Source organism: Cladophialophora carrionii, assembly GCF_000365165.1.
Source record: "Cladophialophora carrionii CBS 160.54 unplaced genomic scaffold supercont1.9, whole genome shotgun sequence".
NCBI lineage: Eukaryota > Fungi > Ascomycota > Eurotiomycetes > Chaetothyriales > Herpotrichiellaceae > Cladophialophora > Cladophialophora carrionii.
This window is the reverse complement of record NW_008481834.1, coordinates 361,742-378,322: the sequence shown is the minus strand read 5'-3', so window position 1 is coordinate 378,322 and position 16,581 is coordinate 361,742. Positions and strand designations below refer to the sequence as shown.

General features: G+C 55.3%; 5 protein-coding genes across 5 annotated transcripts; 2 read left to right on the top strand and 3 right to left on the bottom strand.

The window, feature by feature from the left end:
• Positions 1-1,067: 1,067 nt before the first annotated feature.
• Positions 1,068-6,572, top strand: G647_09218 (uncharacterized protein; the record flags this gene model as incomplete). The annotated part of the gene is made up of 4 exons (XM_008733522.1): positions 1,068-1,114; positions 1,169-1,235; positions 1,299-3,423; positions 3,985-6,572. 4 exons carry the CDS (start codon positions 1,068-1,070, stop codon positions 6,570-6,572), a joined length of 4,827 nt encoding a protein of 1,608 aa, XP_008731744.1.
• Positions 6,573-7,438: 866 nt separating this feature from the next.
• G647_09217 (uncharacterized protein) lies at positions 7,439-8,983 on the bottom strand (the record flags this gene model as incomplete). The annotated part of the gene is made up of 2 exons (XM_008733521.1): positions 7,439-8,825; positions 8,877-8,983. 2 exons carry the CDS (start codon positions 8,981-8,983, stop codon positions 7,439-7,441), a joined length of 1,494 nt encoding a protein of 497 aa, XP_008731743.1.
• Positions 8,984-9,698: 715 nt separating this feature from the next.
• On the top strand, positions 9,699-10,985 carry G647_09216 (uncharacterized protein; the record flags this gene model as incomplete). The annotated part of the gene is made up of 1 exon (XM_008733520.1): positions 9,699-10,985. One exon carries the CDS (start codon positions 9,699-9,701, stop codon positions 10,983-10,985), a length of 1,287 nt encoding a protein of 428 aa, XP_008731742.1.
• A 1,456-nt stretch (positions 10,986-12,441) lies between these two features.
• On the bottom strand, positions 12,442-14,316 carry G647_09215 (phosphoglycerate dehydrogenase; the record flags this gene model as incomplete). Its single annotated transcript, XM_008733519.1, has 2 exons — positions 12,442-13,766; positions 13,833-14,316. The coding sequence occupies 2 exons, from the start codon at positions 14,314-14,316 to the stop codon at positions 12,442-12,444; spliced, it is 1,809 nt and encodes a 602-aa protein (XP_008731741.1).
• Positions 14,317-14,864: 548 nt separating this feature from the next.
• On the bottom strand, positions 14,865-16,346 carry G647_09214 (uncharacterized protein; the record flags this gene model as incomplete). The annotated part of the gene is made up of 1 exon (XM_008733518.1): positions 14,865-16,346. The coding sequence occupies one exon, from the start codon at positions 16,344-16,346 to the stop codon at positions 14,865-14,867; it is 1,482 nt and encodes a 493-aa protein (XP_008731740.1).
• Positions 16,347-16,581: the final 235 nt, after the last annotated feature.

Sequence of the window (16,581 nt, the reverse complement as noted above, 5' to 3'; positions counted from 1 at the left end):
TCCAAGGAACGAGAAGAACGCTCGCGGCCACCACTGGGTTTTCCACTGGCCGTGCCGTTTCCGTGGCCAGGAGCCCGGCACAGGATTGGCCATGCGCATTGCTGCCGTGGTCTGTGCCTCGACCTCAGGCCTGACCGCTGCCGAGAGCGGCAATGCGTATGTCCGCTTTGTCCTCCTTTCAGATCTGGCTGGGCGCGGTCCACGTACAACAACAGCAGGTGTCAGAACGACTCGCCCTCCCCGTGCGAAGCCCAGGGTTCCCGTCGAGGTAACATTCGACAGAATGTGCGTGTCTTTCGCGAGAGTCACCAGCGGAAAAACGGGCGTCAGGAATGAGGTCGAAAGTTTATGAAAGGGTCGCTGTGGTCGGGCTTCTCGAGCCTGTAATCGAAGTCATTAAGATATCATCTAAAGTTCCTTTCCGCCTCATTGAGGAAGGGTCTGTCCAGGAGATGCCGATGGCGATTCTCCCGCTTAATGCCAGGAGCCTCGGGAGAGTAGTAGAACGTCCGTCGAGCACCAAATGACACGGAGTGTGTATGAGTTCTGCTACAATGTTTGAGATCCCAGTCGGCGCCAGAGCCACCATCACATCATATTTACAACGCTGCGGAGGGAGGGGCTGACTCGGGTATGAGGCGAAGATGATTTGAAGGTGATTCGAAGGTGATTCGAAGGTGAGCCGGGGCTGCATCTTGTGCTGCCAAGACTGAAAACATTCAGTGCTAGTCCGAGGATGGACTAGCGTCAAAGGGCCTCGCGACTGCGTTTGCAACCTTTCGCCTTCTGCTTCCTGTCGCTTCTATGGCCATTTCAAACTTCATTCACCGTTGACAGGTTTCTCCCTCTGTGCCCGCATCGCGCCATCGTCTCAGTTGGTCAATACACGCTACGGAAACAGTCCTTCGAAGCAGGCTGGCTTTTGTGACCTCTCCCGCAGCCGTCGACATACTACTCAGCCCGACAACCACAGACCAGTGCATGGAGGCCGCTCTTGACCTTCACTTAGCGGTGCAGGAGTCGAAAGAGGTGGATCCCCTTACAGTCTCATTGGCACATCCTCCGTTATGAGTAGATCTCAGGATACCGTCATCGACGATGACGAGGAGACCTGGTGAGTTCGACTACCCGGAGCAGTTGGGCTCAACTCTGATTACATGACGAACAGCCCACTATGCATCGAAGAGTTCGACCTGTCCGACAAGAACTTCAGACCTTGTCCATGTGGCTATCAGGTGCGTCCCGGCTGTGTCGGTTTCTGCTGCGCGCAAGACCCTGTGTACTGATGCTCAAGACAGATCTGCCAGTTCTGCTTCAACAGCCTGAAAACTACCTACGAGAAGAGTACCTGCCCTAATTGTCGCAGACCTTACGACGAGAAAACGATCCAGTACAAGATCCCGACTGCCGAAGAATTCAAGCTCGACCAGATGAACAAGAACAAAAAGCAAGCGGCCGCGAAACGCAAAGAGACGGAGAAGCGTGAAGTCGAGAATTCGTCACGTCGCAACCTTGCCGGCGTGCGTGTCAAACAGCAGAATCTCGTCTATGTTATCGGCCTCATTCCCTCGATCAAGGACGAGCAGGCATTGCTTCAGACTCTCCGAGGCCCAGAATATTTCGGTCAATACGGCGAAATCGAAAAAATCGTCGTCAGCAAAGCTAAACCTGGAGCAACGAACCAAGGCATTGGCGTCTACGTCACCTTTGCTCGCAAAGAGGATGCCGCACTTTGCATCAATTCCGTTGACGGCTCTGTCAACAGCGACCGCGTGCTTCGGGCTCAATTTGGCACCACGAAGTATTGCTCAGCCTATCTGCGAGGTGAGACCTGCACCAATAGAAACTGCAGCTTCCTTCATGAAACAGGCGAAGACGGGCAACACACCTCTTTGCAGAATGAGCCTCATGGTGCGAGAATCACGGCCCGACCAACAACCGCCGCCCCGGCCGCGCAGATGAACCCCCCTCCCCGTCCTCTCTCCGCGGTCCAGGGATCAACTTCTCACTCCATGGCTCGGCAGGGAAGCACAGAGAATGATGTTAGTAGGAAAAACTCCCAAGACGGTTCCGCCCTCCCCTCCACGGCAAGCTGGGCAACTGCAAATGCAAGCGCCGTCCGGACGAGACGCACCAGTCATTCAACTAGTAGAGCTACCCCCAGTCCGCAAGCAACCCATGCCTTCCTTGCCGCTAAGAAGACCGAAGAGCCCAAACTCAGAGAGTCTCCCGTCAATGAGTCGTCTGCCTCGACGGCACCGGCAAAGATTGCCCCCACACAAGAACAGCCGGCATCGAAACCGAAACCCAACCTGGTGGACCCTGCGCAACAAATCTTTAATGACGCCAAACGAATTTTATCAAGGGCTTATCAGTTCTCCTACGACGACTCATGTCTTAGCCCAGAGGCTCGCGCTGCGGTAGATGATATGCCTTGTTTTGTTGACCCTTATGGGGGTGCCAAGCGTCGCGCCATGCGAGAGAAAGAGGAGGCCGAACGAGCGAAGCTAGAGGCTGAGGCTAGGGCAAAGCTCGAAGCGCAGGCGACCTCGGCCGCCGAAGAGACGCTAGAGGAAGACAATATCGTGGCCGGCAGCCTCGCCCTAGGTGGCGAACCCGAGGATGATCATCCAAGAAGCTCTTCGGCACGTGGAGCCATCGGGCGGCCATCACAGCCTCTGAATGATCAGTTCGCCTCAATGAATATACGCAGCTTGACGCCGCAGCAACGACAGCAACTGGCTCTTCTCAACGGCAGCAACATCCAACAAGCACCCGGTCTCGGCCAACCTAACACGCAGAATACCGCGTTCGAAATGTCGGATTTTGATAGACGTGCACCACAGTTCAGCCAAGCTCAGTATGAACAGATTAGCAATCATCAGCGTCATGGGTCCCGATACTTCAACAACGACACCAAGGCCGGCAGCAGCAACCGGTTTCAGGGACAGCAACCCGGCTTTTTTTCCAGCGGCGTTCAAGGACCTCCTCCAGGCTTACCGACCGCCGGTACTCCACCAGTCAGCGGCGGCGGGATGTTCGCGCACGGTCAAAATTTCACGAATCCTGGTTTCGGGGCTTCCAAGGACATCAATGCTGAAGTCTACTCAAGGAATCGGAGCGGGACGAATCAAGGTCATGACATGGCTAAGCGTGAGTTACTTCTTTCCTTGCAAAACAACCCCCTACGTTCGCCCCCATTGCAAGCCCCTGCCCCTGGAATTCTCAACCCGCTCTATGCTCAATACCAAACATATCAAGATCCCGGGCTTGTCAAACAAAGAAAAAAGGGCAAGAAGCACAGACACGCTAACACTTCCTCTTCAGGAGGTGGTGTAGAGCATCTTGCAGACCCGAGTATTGCATCAGCCAGAGTTCATCAGAGCACCACAACAGGGCAGGGGCTTTTTGGGGGTAACCAAGGTGGGTACCAACAATCAAACCTATATGGCGGCGGCGGGTACAATCGTTGGTGATTGACGGCATCTCTCCTCTTCTTCCTTGTCTCCGTGGATTTTCGTTCGGCGTTGGTGGTATAGGCCTTCCACTTCGGACCAGTGGGCAGTGCATGAGTTAGTAGCTGAAAAGCGAACGCTGGGGGAGTTACGGCATGGGCAGACCATCCCTGGGCAGGCAGGCGTGGGACGCATCGGACATCGATCTACCGGCATCAGGCATTTTGCTTCAGCTGCATCACTCGTCAAGTTTCACGGCTCTATCATGTATGTTAGTACCCTTCCCTGGCCACGTCACCAACGAGTCAGGCAGATCAAAACCGAGTTCTTACACATCACTCAGGAGCAATGTTTCAAGACAGTAGAACCCGTGAGACGAGGGATTTGACGACGTGGAAGAGCCGGGTCGCCTCTACCTGTATTGTTGAGCCCAAGTCATGTACCCGCCGTTGCCGTGTCTGATATTGTCCATCCATGGATTGTGGTTGGGGAGTCTGTGAGGCGGCTTGCTGACGAAGGGGTTTCTTAGTTGACGTGAAAGACTTCCCGCCGCTACCGATCACGACGCCCCTCCCGCCGCTACATTCTCGAGTCTCGTCCTTGCAGAGTTACCAGAGCTCTGGTCTTCGGTCTTCGACGCCCAAGATCCCACCAGGGTTCGAACAAGCCCATGCGCACCCCCCGCCTCCACAGAGACAGGAATCTCCTACTCAACCTGTACAAACAGTGGCCCAGCGAAGCACATCGACCAGTTCGACGCCCGTTACTCCAGCAGTACCAGTGCTACCGATCGGCCCTCGCATGTCTACGCCACAACCCAAAGTTCCAGAAGGTCTCAGGGAAGAAAGCAAAGAGTCCAAACGGGAGGAGAAGCCTATCCCTCAGGCTATCAAGTCCAAGGCTCAAGGAAGTGAAATCAGCCTGGGGTCGCCCAAGCAGAAACCCACCCGTCAGAAAGTCAAGGCCGAGACTGGAAAGAAGGATGATCCGCCCGCCGACCCCGCCAGCGACAGAAGCGGTGACAATAAGCCTAAGAAAGCTCCCGCAGTCAAGCCTGGAAAGATAGAATTACCTCAAGTGCCCCCACCGAGTGCGTCGACTTCGCTCCCACACCTGGCAACGGGCGGGGCCCCAACGTATAAAGCCGCAGCAGAAACACCGTTGTTCGAGTCCTCAGTCGTTGGGACGCCTGCAACGATGAGCCGACCGGGCACGCCTGGTACAACAACCCCATCTGAACCGTCCAAGACCTCTGCGCGACCCAGGGTGCTGCGTGTGACAACTGGCGTGACGCCTAAGGTGGCAGAGCAGACTCCGGCATCGGCAACTACGGAGAGGTCGAGCATATTGCCTCCATCAGCCGCTAAGAAAGGATCCAGAAGGCCATCTCTATCTTCCGCTCAGCAAAGTCGCCCATCAACACCTGCGATGTCGGAGCGACCGTCTCACGACGCGTCTCGCGCGAGCAGTCCTCCACCAAGCATCGTAGGCTCTGCTCCTGAGCGTACGAAGACCAAGGCTCAGCTGAAGAAGGAACGAAAAGAGAAGGCCCGAAAGACAACGGATGCGGGCGAGACTCCTAGCGTCACGAGTACGCCTGTTGTCGAAGAGGTAGCCCCCGTCGTCGCGAGACAGAAGAAACAGAAGAGGCAACGCCTGGGAAGCAGCGCCGTCGCCAGTGCGGACGAAATTGCTAGCCCGAAGAGGCTCACGGACGCTAAGCTGGCAGACACGACTGACAGGCAGGCTGCTCAAGCCAGCGATCCCGAGTCCAAACCCGAGCTGAGACAAACCCCCACCACGGCATCGCCTTCCAAGACGACGGGCACAACGCATTCCCAGCCCTCAGAACCAAGTACTCCCGCCCCCGAGAAGACCAAAGAAGATCCTCCCTTGAAACCTGAAGATACCAAACCCGCTTATAGTGTCCGCGACCTGTTGCATGACGCTGCCGAAGCCGCCGGGCCCAACCCTGACCCTGCTGCCACCCATGCTGCCCTGCAGAAACTACTCCAGGATCATGTATCCTCGATGCCCAAGATCATCTCTTCGCTACTTCAATCTGGCGACCTTACCAAAGACCATCCATGGTTGAATCCACCTTCCTTCAATTCGGCTGCTTACAAGCTCCCGCCTGACTCTCGACGCGGGCAAGAATATCTTGACGGCAATGCTTATAGCGCCAACGACGCGTTTGGCTACATTTACTTACCGATGAAAGAGAAGCAAGCGTTGAAAGACGGTAACGCCGTGAGCGTTGCGGATGCTGGGGACAGGAAGGACGATATGTTGAAAAGATGTCTTGTGACGCCCAACGGGTGGGTGCTGAGACATCTGAGTGCCGACGAAAGCGAGAAAGTACTTGAGCTGGAAGAACGGCGCCAGATGTACGTTGAAGAGTTTGGCGACGTCGGTACTATGTCCGGGCTCGGTGTGCTGGAAATGGATGACTTTACCAATCTTGGTGGCGGCATGGAGAAGCTTGCCAGACACGGTGAACGTCACGGAGTGGTCTGGATTGTGGGAGAGGATGGGCAAATGGACGATGATGACGATGAGTTCGAGCCATTTGACCATGAAGACGGTGGAGTCGACGGTGCAATTGGCGTCGCTGACGAAGACGTCGACGAGGACGGGTTTGAGGAGGATCCCGACGAAGGCGTCTACGAGACAGACGAGCACCTAGAAATGCCCGGTGCGTGGGAGCATCCCCCCCGCAACGCCCGTCCTCCCTCGAGGGTCGCCTCGGGTGGTCGCATCAATTCGCTGCCAGGTCTGGGACCGCATTCTAGGACGAATGCTCTCCGTCTACCACCTCGGGGTCCCATCGCTCCTGACCGCCCTTCGCAGCCCCTCGACCCTGAAGCCACTGCTCCGGCGCCTGCCACCACAGGGCCAACGACTACAACGTCAGGCGCCACCCACGACAACACCAACCTTCGCCTGCTTGAGAATGACGCCTTGCAGAAGCGTGTTCAAGAGTCACAAAAAGCCCTCGAAGCCGCCCGCAAGGAGATGGAGAAGCTTGAGAAAATGGCAAACAAGAAAGTCAAGGATATCAATCGCTGGCGAGAAGGGATCGTTGGCGCGCTGGCGAGCGCTGGCGTCAAGGGCTAGGCGAAGCATTTGACGCGGCGATGGGTGCAAAGCCTTACGGCAGGCTGGCTTATACGTGGTGGAGAGATTGATGGTGATGTTAGGGAGGGCCGGAAACTGTTGGGTAAAGGGACGGATAAGGGTGGGACCTGGACGGTCACTGGGTCGATCGACGAAACATTGACGCTGGAGGTGTTACAAGTAAGTATGCACACCGAGGCAGGGCGTCGTACCGTCCAGAAGGCACTGCCGGACAATATCACTCAGCGATATGCCCTGCACAGCATTTCTTACCTGTGCCTCGCCGGCACCCAACCTTTGCGCATTCAGCAATGGCGAGCTGAAGCCACTCAGAACCACAGACCACGTGTACAAGAAAGCGTTACCGGCGCATGACTGAGGCATGTGCACAGGACATGTATCCATTAGTTGCTTAACGCACTTTTCATACTCCCGGGCACTATCCATACTGGCCCAAAGGAGAGGCAGTCACGCTTCCTGTTTGGCCGATGGCATGCTTTCCACTCCCTCAGTTTCTTCGCATACGTGATGGATGAACAAGGTGGAAATACGGAGTAGGTGGCTGGCTGGTTGGTGGGATACAGTAGTGATCATTCGAACTAACAGTCTCATCTGCTGCTTTTAAAAGCTCTTTGAAAGGCTGATCTGTCTTCTCGTCGTTACATGTCGTCTCCGCACAGTTCTCTTCACTCCTACCTATGTAGCACCGATTCACATCATTTCTCTCTCTGTCAATTCGTCCTGCCCCCAAGCAAAGTACATACAGTACTTCACGTTTGCACACACGCACTTACGATAGACGACGCCCTTTTGAACACCGATGGTTCGTCGTACTCGACTTCGCTCAAACTCCAACTGTGGTTTCTCTAATTCCCGTCGAGGATGTCCTTTGCGCGTCGAATCTCATCCCAGTCGGTGTGCTCGATCTTTAGTACCGTATTCGTCGTATATTTCCCGGCTAGTGGCGGTGTCGCTGGCGTGATTCCCAGGCGTCCGGGTAATACAGCCGGTGGGGTGTTCGAAGAGGGAGGAGTCACCTGGACAACGACGCAGACGAGATTCCCCTGCAACTTTTTCAATAGATGCGGAGATGGGGATTGGTGTTTCCGGCTCGTTGACGCGACCATGGTGGCTTTCCGGGTGGTCGTAGCGCTGAGGTAGGGCGGTCGATGTGGGAAGAAAATGTCCGCCAGGACGACTTCGATGGGGCCGGAAGTCTCGTCGTCTGTGCTGCTGCTGCTGCTGCTGTGCAAGATCGCGTAGACTTCAAGAGTCAGCGTCTTCACGGGTGTGGTTGGCGTAATTGGCGTAGAGACGAACGTGGATGAGATGTGGCGGAGGGCTTCGGCAATTCGGAAACAGATAGGACGGCGGTGCGAAGGGGAGACCATTGGGCTGGTTGGCGAAGCGTCTTGTGAGACAGGGAGAGGGGCAAACGGCCGGATGAAGGGTTTCATGGGCGACTGTCCGGTGTTGTTGCTGGGGGATGGCTTAGCTGGGGCTTTATGCTTCTTGTCGATGTCTGGCATGGCTGCGGTGTTGCTAGACGAGGTGGGAGGGACAAATGACTCGGCAAAGAGTGCCTTTTCGGCTTCTAGAAATTCCTCGACGCAGGTGTCGTCGTTGTCGAAGAGGTCCTCTGAATCTTCATGCTCTGCTTGCATGGTGTTCTCGATGTCGAGAGAATGACGCTTCGTATTAGCGCGGCCGTTGAGATCTCTGGAAGTTTCGGTCTTTCCTTTCGCGACAGAGTCGGTATGGGAGTGCCGTGCCGGAGTAGACGCTACTCTCATGGTGAGCACCTTTTTTGCAGGTCGAGTTTCTGTCTCTGGACCGAGGGCTTGCGAATATGTCCGTTTCTCAGCGGCAGAAGTGGCGTTGAGCTTACTCGAGCGGATAGGTATCAAGCTGTCGGTGGTCTGGAGTTGAGCGGCTTTGGGCTGTCGTGTCGCTCGAGGTCTTTTGTTCGGCGGTTTCTTGTGTTGTGCCAGACCATCAGGATGGTCAGCGTCTTCTAAACTGACACCGACAGCTCCTTTCTTGCGTGTGTATGGCGGTGAAGCTGTCAAAGACTTCCGCTTCCTGGCCGTCTTCGTCTCATACATTCGATCTGCGGAGTCGAGGATAGCGCGCCGACGACAGCTTGCGGATGCTGATTGCTCCTCTTCGTCTGCATCCTGCTGTGGTGACGAGGGCGAGGAAGGAGCCACGTTGGCACTGTTCGTCTGATTGATTGGTGTCCATGTGTTAGACCTGTCTTTGGTTACCGCAACCTCCAGCTGAAGGACATACTGAGCCACTCACCAGACCGGTTGCAGGTCATTGGACTCTTCGTCAAGTTCAATCTCCGCCTGGAGTGCCTCGATCTCGTCGCTTGACAGCCAGCTCAGCTCGCTGGAAGGTAGACTCATGGTAATAGGCGGCCCAGATCACGACATATCCCACAGCGGCGGTGAAGACGAATCGTGAGTAATCTGACGGATATCTGTGGTAGAGCAGCGCGGCAATGATGTAACAGGAAGCGCACACAAGGATTTCAGCCTGGGGTGAGAAGGACATTGGGAAAGACGGATGAGAGAGAAGCGGTCGAGTTGGAAATGAGGTGCGAGTGAGAATTGGAAGTCGGGCGCAATCTGGAAATACTCGTCCGACTTACTTCTACGTAATACAGCTCCAGGAGCCTTCAAGGCAGAGCGAATAAACGGGCTGGAGGCTCTGTAAGGCAGTAGATCTTGCATATTGAGACTTTGAGTCTCACAAACACAGCAGTTGTACAGTAATTAGCGGCATTCATTGCCTCGAGCGTGGCCCACAGAGCTTCACCTACGCCTCGCACCAGACAGTTTCATTATATTGCCAGGACCATTACCTGGATCTTGCAAAGCCTTGGGTGGTAAAGCTTACCGCTGTCAGTATGTGAAGTGAAGTGAAGTCAAAACGAGGTGAGTTGGAGTTGAATGAGAGGTGAATGAAAGGTGAAGGAAACTTGAGGTCGGCAAAACCCGGCTAACCTGATTTAGTTAACCCATGTTTACTCTTTGTTTGATCTGGAAGGAGCGGCCTCCATTCTCGAGATCGCAGCACAATCGAGCATCACGACGGCACACGATACGGAAATTTGCGACCATGCCGTACGCAATCGAGACGAAGAAACGCAAGTTCGACCGCATCCTTGAGGCTCTGACCGACAGTGCTGCTTCTCCTGCGGGTTCACCGTCTCGGTCGTCGCTCAACTCTCACAATAACACATCCACCACCTCCCTCACGCAAGATACGGCCTCGGACTCCTCAAAAAGACGGCGCATAACACCTTTATCCGCAGCTGCAAATCCCACCACCCCTCCATCGAATGATCTTACCGGTCATTATCTTCCCTCCAGCAGACCGGCCTTTCTGCAACGGCTGGAAACGTTCCGATACGTAACGAAGTGGCATGTTCCTTCTACAGATCCCATTAATGCGGCTGCGTGGGCGAAGCGAGGATGGACTTGCGTTGACACAGACACAGTGGCTTGTGGCGTATGCAAGGAGAGGCTCTACGTGGACCTTAGTGTCGACAACGAGATGCTTAAGGCCAAAAAGCAGGAAGGTGAACCTATCGGTGATGAGGAAGCAGCGGAAAACGAAGAAGAAGATTTTGCCATTTCTTCCGATGTCTATGATAACATGGTTCGACGTTACCAAGGTATGATCGTCACCGCGCATGCAGAAAGCTGTCTCTGGCGAAAACGCGGATGTGATCCATCCATCCAGCGCATCGAAGGTCTCTTGAACACACACTCGACCTTGTCGGGTCTACGAAGTCGCTACGACAGTCTCATGAGCCATCCAGAGGAGATCCCACTTGTGGAGTCTCTCCCATCCACCACATTGGTCGACCCAGATGAGCTGGATCAATTTCAATCAAATACAGGGGAAACGCCCGACATTCACGCACTCAGACTGGCAATTTGTGGCTGGGAACGGAAAACTGACGATGTCATAGAATGTCGGCATTGTTTCCGCAGTTTGGGTCTCTGGCTGTACCGCGGCGACGCGCCCGCCATTGGCAAATTGGACGCAGTGGAGAATCATCTCGAGTACTGTCCCTGGAGGCTCGCTGAGGCCCAGGACACTGAAATTCAGTTACCACACAGCAGCAGGTCTATCGAGGAAGTTGTCTCGCAGAAAGAGCGGGTACCGGGTTGGGTATTGGTATACCTTGCCATTGCGAAGAACAATAGACAGAGACGGCCCAGGCCGCCTGCCTCTGGTGCGGCATCGGAGCCAGCTTCGAGCAGGGGCAGCGACGAATCAATGACCTCGCAGCAGAGAGAGAAGAAGATGAAGGACTTGCTCAAGAGGATAAAGGAGATCAAAAGGCCTTTCAATGTCAAGGGGCTTCTTAAGCGGAAGGAAAAGACCAAGATGTGATCCATCCCAGCCCTCGGAACAGCCTACCGACCCTGATCACGGGAGAACCTCCTGATGATGAGTTGAAGGAGTTTTGTCGTCGCCGTCTCTTATCATATGTTCGAGATGACCTTTCCGGAATGGACAGTAGGGATAGTACTTCATATTTGACAGGTCAACAGGGGCACCTTGTTTCCCGCATCCATACCCTCGCTCAGCCAGGACATTGCTCTCAAGTCAAAGTTGTCCTGGTCATTTCTGCTGGCCCGCAGTGCTGGCCGTTCTCGGATGCTGCGTTGCAGGCTCATTCTCCTGTAAAAGGTGTGGCACGGCGTACGCAACGAGAACAAGACAAAGAGGCAGTCGAAGCCGGAAACACCTCAAGGACGCCGACAATCTCGACCATGAAAGCTTACCCCGGAATGTGGAGGATAGACCTGATGACAGCCGTTCGTGCTTCAGGTTCAACCTGATTGACCTGCGGCTTCACGACATGCCCAGTATGGATCTGGAAACAAGTCGTTGCATCCCCTGATCACGGTCCGAACCCTGTTTACCTTCGTTTCTCAAGGTTCACGCTTCAGTTGATTGAGCTCGGAACCAGAAACAGGCAAGTCAGCCTGCCAAGGTTCATGAAGAGTCATGGTACGATGGATAGAAGTCCAATCACTCTCCCGCCTTGTACTGTGAATAATCGAAGTTGACCAGGGAGATTAATTGTCATGAACATGGACCTGGGTTTAAAGACAAGGCTGCTGCTTCTGCTGCTGCTGCTTTGGTGTCCAAGAGAGAGCGGAGAACGAATAAGCCGTTCTACTTCGAAGTGCTGTTTGCTCCCCAGCTGCACGATTCGCCTCGCCTCCTCTCGTCTCGTGCATTTAATCCGGCTTTTATGACGTCCTAATCTGGTGAAATGGGATGGGATGGGATGGGATGGGATGGGATGGGATGGGATGGGATGGGATGGGATGGGATGGGATGGGATGGATGGGATTTGGAATCTCTTGCAGCTCCCGTCCAAACAGTATCACATAGTAGTATATCTGTAAGATGTGGACGATCTATCTGTATGTGTATTTGTATGCCTGTGCATGTGCTGCCTGAGACCCAGGTGCAGCGCGAAGCCACTCCGGTGTTGAAAAACGTGAGCGGCACAACCCTGGTGCAGTAATTAGTATGCGTGATGAGCCCCGAGGGACGGACGCGATGAAGCGAAGAATCCCAACGACGGACATGCTCTGGGCTGTGTACCTACAGTAGGCGAAGCTGCACAGAGTGTTGGACAAGCATGATAGCAAGCAATAATAGGTAGGACGAGGTTGGTGCCGTCAAAAGGGAGCTCCCCTTGCCCTCCTCGTCCGGGTTGATACGCCTCCACATACAGTGCGCACAGAGCGTATCGCGTGCATGTAAGCATTGATGCTAATCAACGGGGTGCAAAGTGCAAAACCCAGTTACAGTGTTGTCGGGTACTCCATCACAACGTCACGCTACTCACGCTCAATACACCCTTCGCGTTGACCAGCTCTTTCTTGACAGCCTCTCCGACCTCCTTGTCGACGCCCAGGATCATCAACGCCTCGGTCGTCTCTTTAGCTGCTTGCGCGTCAGTTGAACCCAGCGTGGATGCTGCGGAGTATGTAGCGGGCGCGACGCTCATGAAGTTGATGTTGACGCCCTCTCGGCCCAGAATACTGCCCACGAGTCCGATCTTGCCCGGCGAGTCGTAGTTGTGGCAGATCAACAACGTGCCGTCTGGCACAAAGGACGTGGCGAAGCGGTCGACCCGGCTGATGAAGGGGGAGTTGTCGCTGCAGTAGCCCGAGATGATGTGCTGCTTGGTGCCGCCGCCTTCGCTGGGCCCTGGGTTGGACGAAACAGTGGGGGTCTCAATGGCGCTGGAATGCCGAGACAGCGAGGGTGCTCGACTGGCGGGTCGGACGACGAGCGTCACGAGGCTGGAATACGCTTGCGTGGACGGGTCACGGGATTTCTGCTCGTTGACGAAGATGCCACGTTCCTTGGCCACCATTTCGGCGTTCACGATGTTGACGTTGAAGCCTTCAGCGTCCGAGATGGGCGATGTGAGGCCCTTGATCAGGGCCGCGAAAAGGGGTTTCGTGGACGACATGTTGGCGATTTCGCCCTCGTAGATCAGGTCGAAGGTGTTCATGTTTCGGCGGTGGAGGGGTTGGTTCGGCGACGTGAAGTGTTGGGTGTAGAGGGAGCCCATCTTCTCGACGAGGCGCACAAACGGTTGCAGGGTCTTGTACTCGGCGGGTAGTATGATGGGGGCGTTGACGGCGCTTCTGGGCAGGTCTCCCGCGAGGATCTGCAGCACTTGCTCGCACACGTCGATGGACACGTTCTCTTGTGCTTCGATTGTCGAGGCGCCCAAGTGAGGTGTGGCGATGCACTTGGGGTGCTGGACGAGTTTTGCCGCCCAGGAGTTGGCGTCCTTGTGCGGTGGCTCGGAGGTGAACACGTCGATCGCGGCGCCTGCGATGTGACCGGACTCGAGCGCCGACAACAGGGCCTCTTCGTCGACGATGCCTCCGCGGGCGACGTTGAGGATGCGCGCACCTCGCCTCATCGAGTTGAGCTCCGACGTCGAGAGCATACCACGAGTTGATGCCAGCATCGGGGTATGGATCGTGAGGAAGTCGGCAAGAGGGAGCAACTCGGAGAGAGATTCTACGAGTTGAACGTTTGCGGCGGTAGCAACGGAAGGTGAGGCGTACGGATCCGCGGCGGCGACGTTCATTCCTAGGCCTCGAGCCATTCGAGCGACGATCAGGCCGACTGAGGAAGCAGCATCTTCGTTGGCACAGAGTTCATCTCAGCGTAGCACTGGAGGGGTCAACATACCTTTGCCCAAGCCGATAATCCCCAGGGTCTTCCCTTTGACCTCGACACCGACGAGCCGACTTCTCTCCCACTTCCCGCCCTTCAGACTCGCACAAGCATCGGGGATGTTCCTGGCCATACTCATGAGCAAGGCAATCGTGTGCTCGGCAGCAGCTTGAATATTGCCGCTCGGCGAGTTGACCACCACGATGCCCAGCCTTGTGGCAGCGGGGACATCGACATTGTCCACACCAACACCCGCTCGAGCGACAACTTTCAGTTTACGGGCGGCATTGAGCAGCTCCGCGGTGACTTTCGTCTCGGAGCGGACCAACAGAGCATCGTATTCGGGGATGATGGAGATGAGTTGGTCTGGTGTTAGGCCTTGCTTTTCGTCGACGTCAAGTGTCTTGCGGAGCAGAGTCAGGCCGTCTGCGGAAAGCTTTTCTGGACAGAGCACCCGAGCCCTGGGAACCTCTCCTTCCGCTCCGTTGGTAATAGCCATAATTGTGTCCCCTTGTCGCTCTGTCTTTCTTGTAATTGAGCTCGACGAGTCCGGAAATGGCGGTGGATATGCTGCGACGGGCGTATTGAAGCTTGTGGTGGAAAACAGACTATGTTCACAGCAGGAACTGCTTGGCGGCTCTGTCGACTGTCAGTCAACTCAGGACGAGCACCGCATTGAGATGGATGAAAAGCAAACCAGCGGAAGCGAGTGGAAGGTTCAAAGAGGTCGGTGGAGCTTTTGTTATTGACAGTACATATGCGAGACTCGTACAAGCCAGGGAGAGCTGTGCAAGACATTTCAATTTTTCCGTCGCCGGCTGAGAGCATGCAAACCCTTCATTCGCTGTGTGCGTCCTGTGCGTCACTTTGTTAGCCAAACAAACCATGCCAACAGCAGAAACCTCGAGCAATGGTGGGGTTTGACTGGCCGAAACCGCAACCGACACCCCGCGTCTTTGGCTAGTCTGGGGAAGCTGCAAATGGTCCAAACTGTCCAAACAGAGAACACGTGGCAAACATGGCAAACTCCACAAGCATCGCAGTCCCTCAGTATTCCAGCGCCTCCTCGAACAAGCCCCTCAACTGCTCTCTCTCCTGGTTGACCTCCTCGCTCAAATTCGGCGCCAGCATCAGGACTCGCTTCTGGGGCAGTGTCCCCTCCACCAGATCGTCAATGCTCTCCTTTGTGAAACCCAAGTGCTTGATGCCCCGAGGCTGATCTCCCAGCCCGATGAGGAACTCTGCCAGGGCCTCACTGAGAACTTCGCCGGCACTCTCCCTCTTCACGTTCGAGATATCCTTGCCAAAGCACTCCGCGGCTGCCAGATGGCGGTCGGGATTGCTTGGCCCTGTGAAGCGGAACACTGCCGGTGCAGTCACCGCCACGCTGACGCCGTGGGGAATAATCGGTGTCTCGACTTGGTAACCCGCATGTTTATAGCCCGGGTTCTGTCCGCTGATGGGATAGCTCATGCCGTGACACAAGTGTACACCGGCATTTCCGAATCCGACGCCTGCCAGAGTTGCCGCGAGGAGCATTTCGCTCTGTGCTTCATGATCTTCAGGGTCTTTGGCCGCTCGTGGTAGATACTTCACTGTCGACTTGAGTGCCTTCAACGAAAAGATGTCCGAGATGGGATTGGCGCCCTGGTAAGCAGGTCGGTTGATGGGATTGGGTGGCCTGGGTGATCTCTCGTAGTAAGGGATGGCTGTCCAGGACTCCAAAGAGTGACACAGCACGTCCAGGCCAGAAGACGCATGTACAGCCGATGGCATGGTACGAGTGTTGAGGGGGTCGCAAATTCCTAGCGTGGGCTTGAGGTTGCGGTGCGCAATACCGGTCTTTGCGCGCTTCTCCACCAAATCGAAGATGGCCGTGCCTGTCGTCTCTGACCCTGTACCTGCGGTAGTCGGTACAGCAACGAGAGGCTTCAGAGGCTTGGTGATGGGCAGGCCCTTGCCCAGAGGGGCGTTGACAAAATCCAGGAAGTCCGCATCTGGAAAGCAAGTGTAGAGGTTCATCAGTTTGGCAGTATCAATGACGGATCCTCCACCGACTGCCAGAAAGGCGTCTGGTTGGTATGGTTTCGCAAAGGCAATGGCGTCCTTGATTGAGCTGTCCTTGGGCTCTACCCGACATTTGTCGTAAACCGTGAACTCAACTCCTTCCTTGGTCAACCCTTCAATAACCTGCTTCATCGCATCCAATTTGGAAACATTGCCGTCCGTCACGACGCATACACGCTTGGCACCCATGTTTTTCATGTCCATTCCCACCTCTTTCGTGCAACCAGGGCCAAATCGGATGGAGCTAGCCGCCATTTCGAACGCATAATCTTTGGACCGGGAGTGGTCGATCGGCGTTGCGAGCCGTCTCCTGGCCTCGCCGAACGCAGATGGGGCATGATGAAAGTTGGGATTCGAGTGGCAGGGGCAATTGGGAGGGTGGCCAAACTGAATGGCTTTCAAGAGAGACGTAGACCGCTGCGCGGCGGTCCTGGCGACTCGAATTGCGGGCGAGAGAGACATGGCTGCGCGGCGAACTCAAGTGTGGTGTGCTCTACAGCTCCCAGGCACACGACAGCCAGGTTTGAGGAGCGGAGATTCTGGATAAGGGCGCTTGAAAGAGAAGCAAAGACGATTGATATTCAGACTGCCCTAGCTCGATCTCAATCCCACCATCGGAAGAGCCCCATGCACCCAAGCAGATGTGGAGGGAGACCGAGGCAGTGTGGAGAGAGCTCTGGCTCAGCACGCGCCTCGA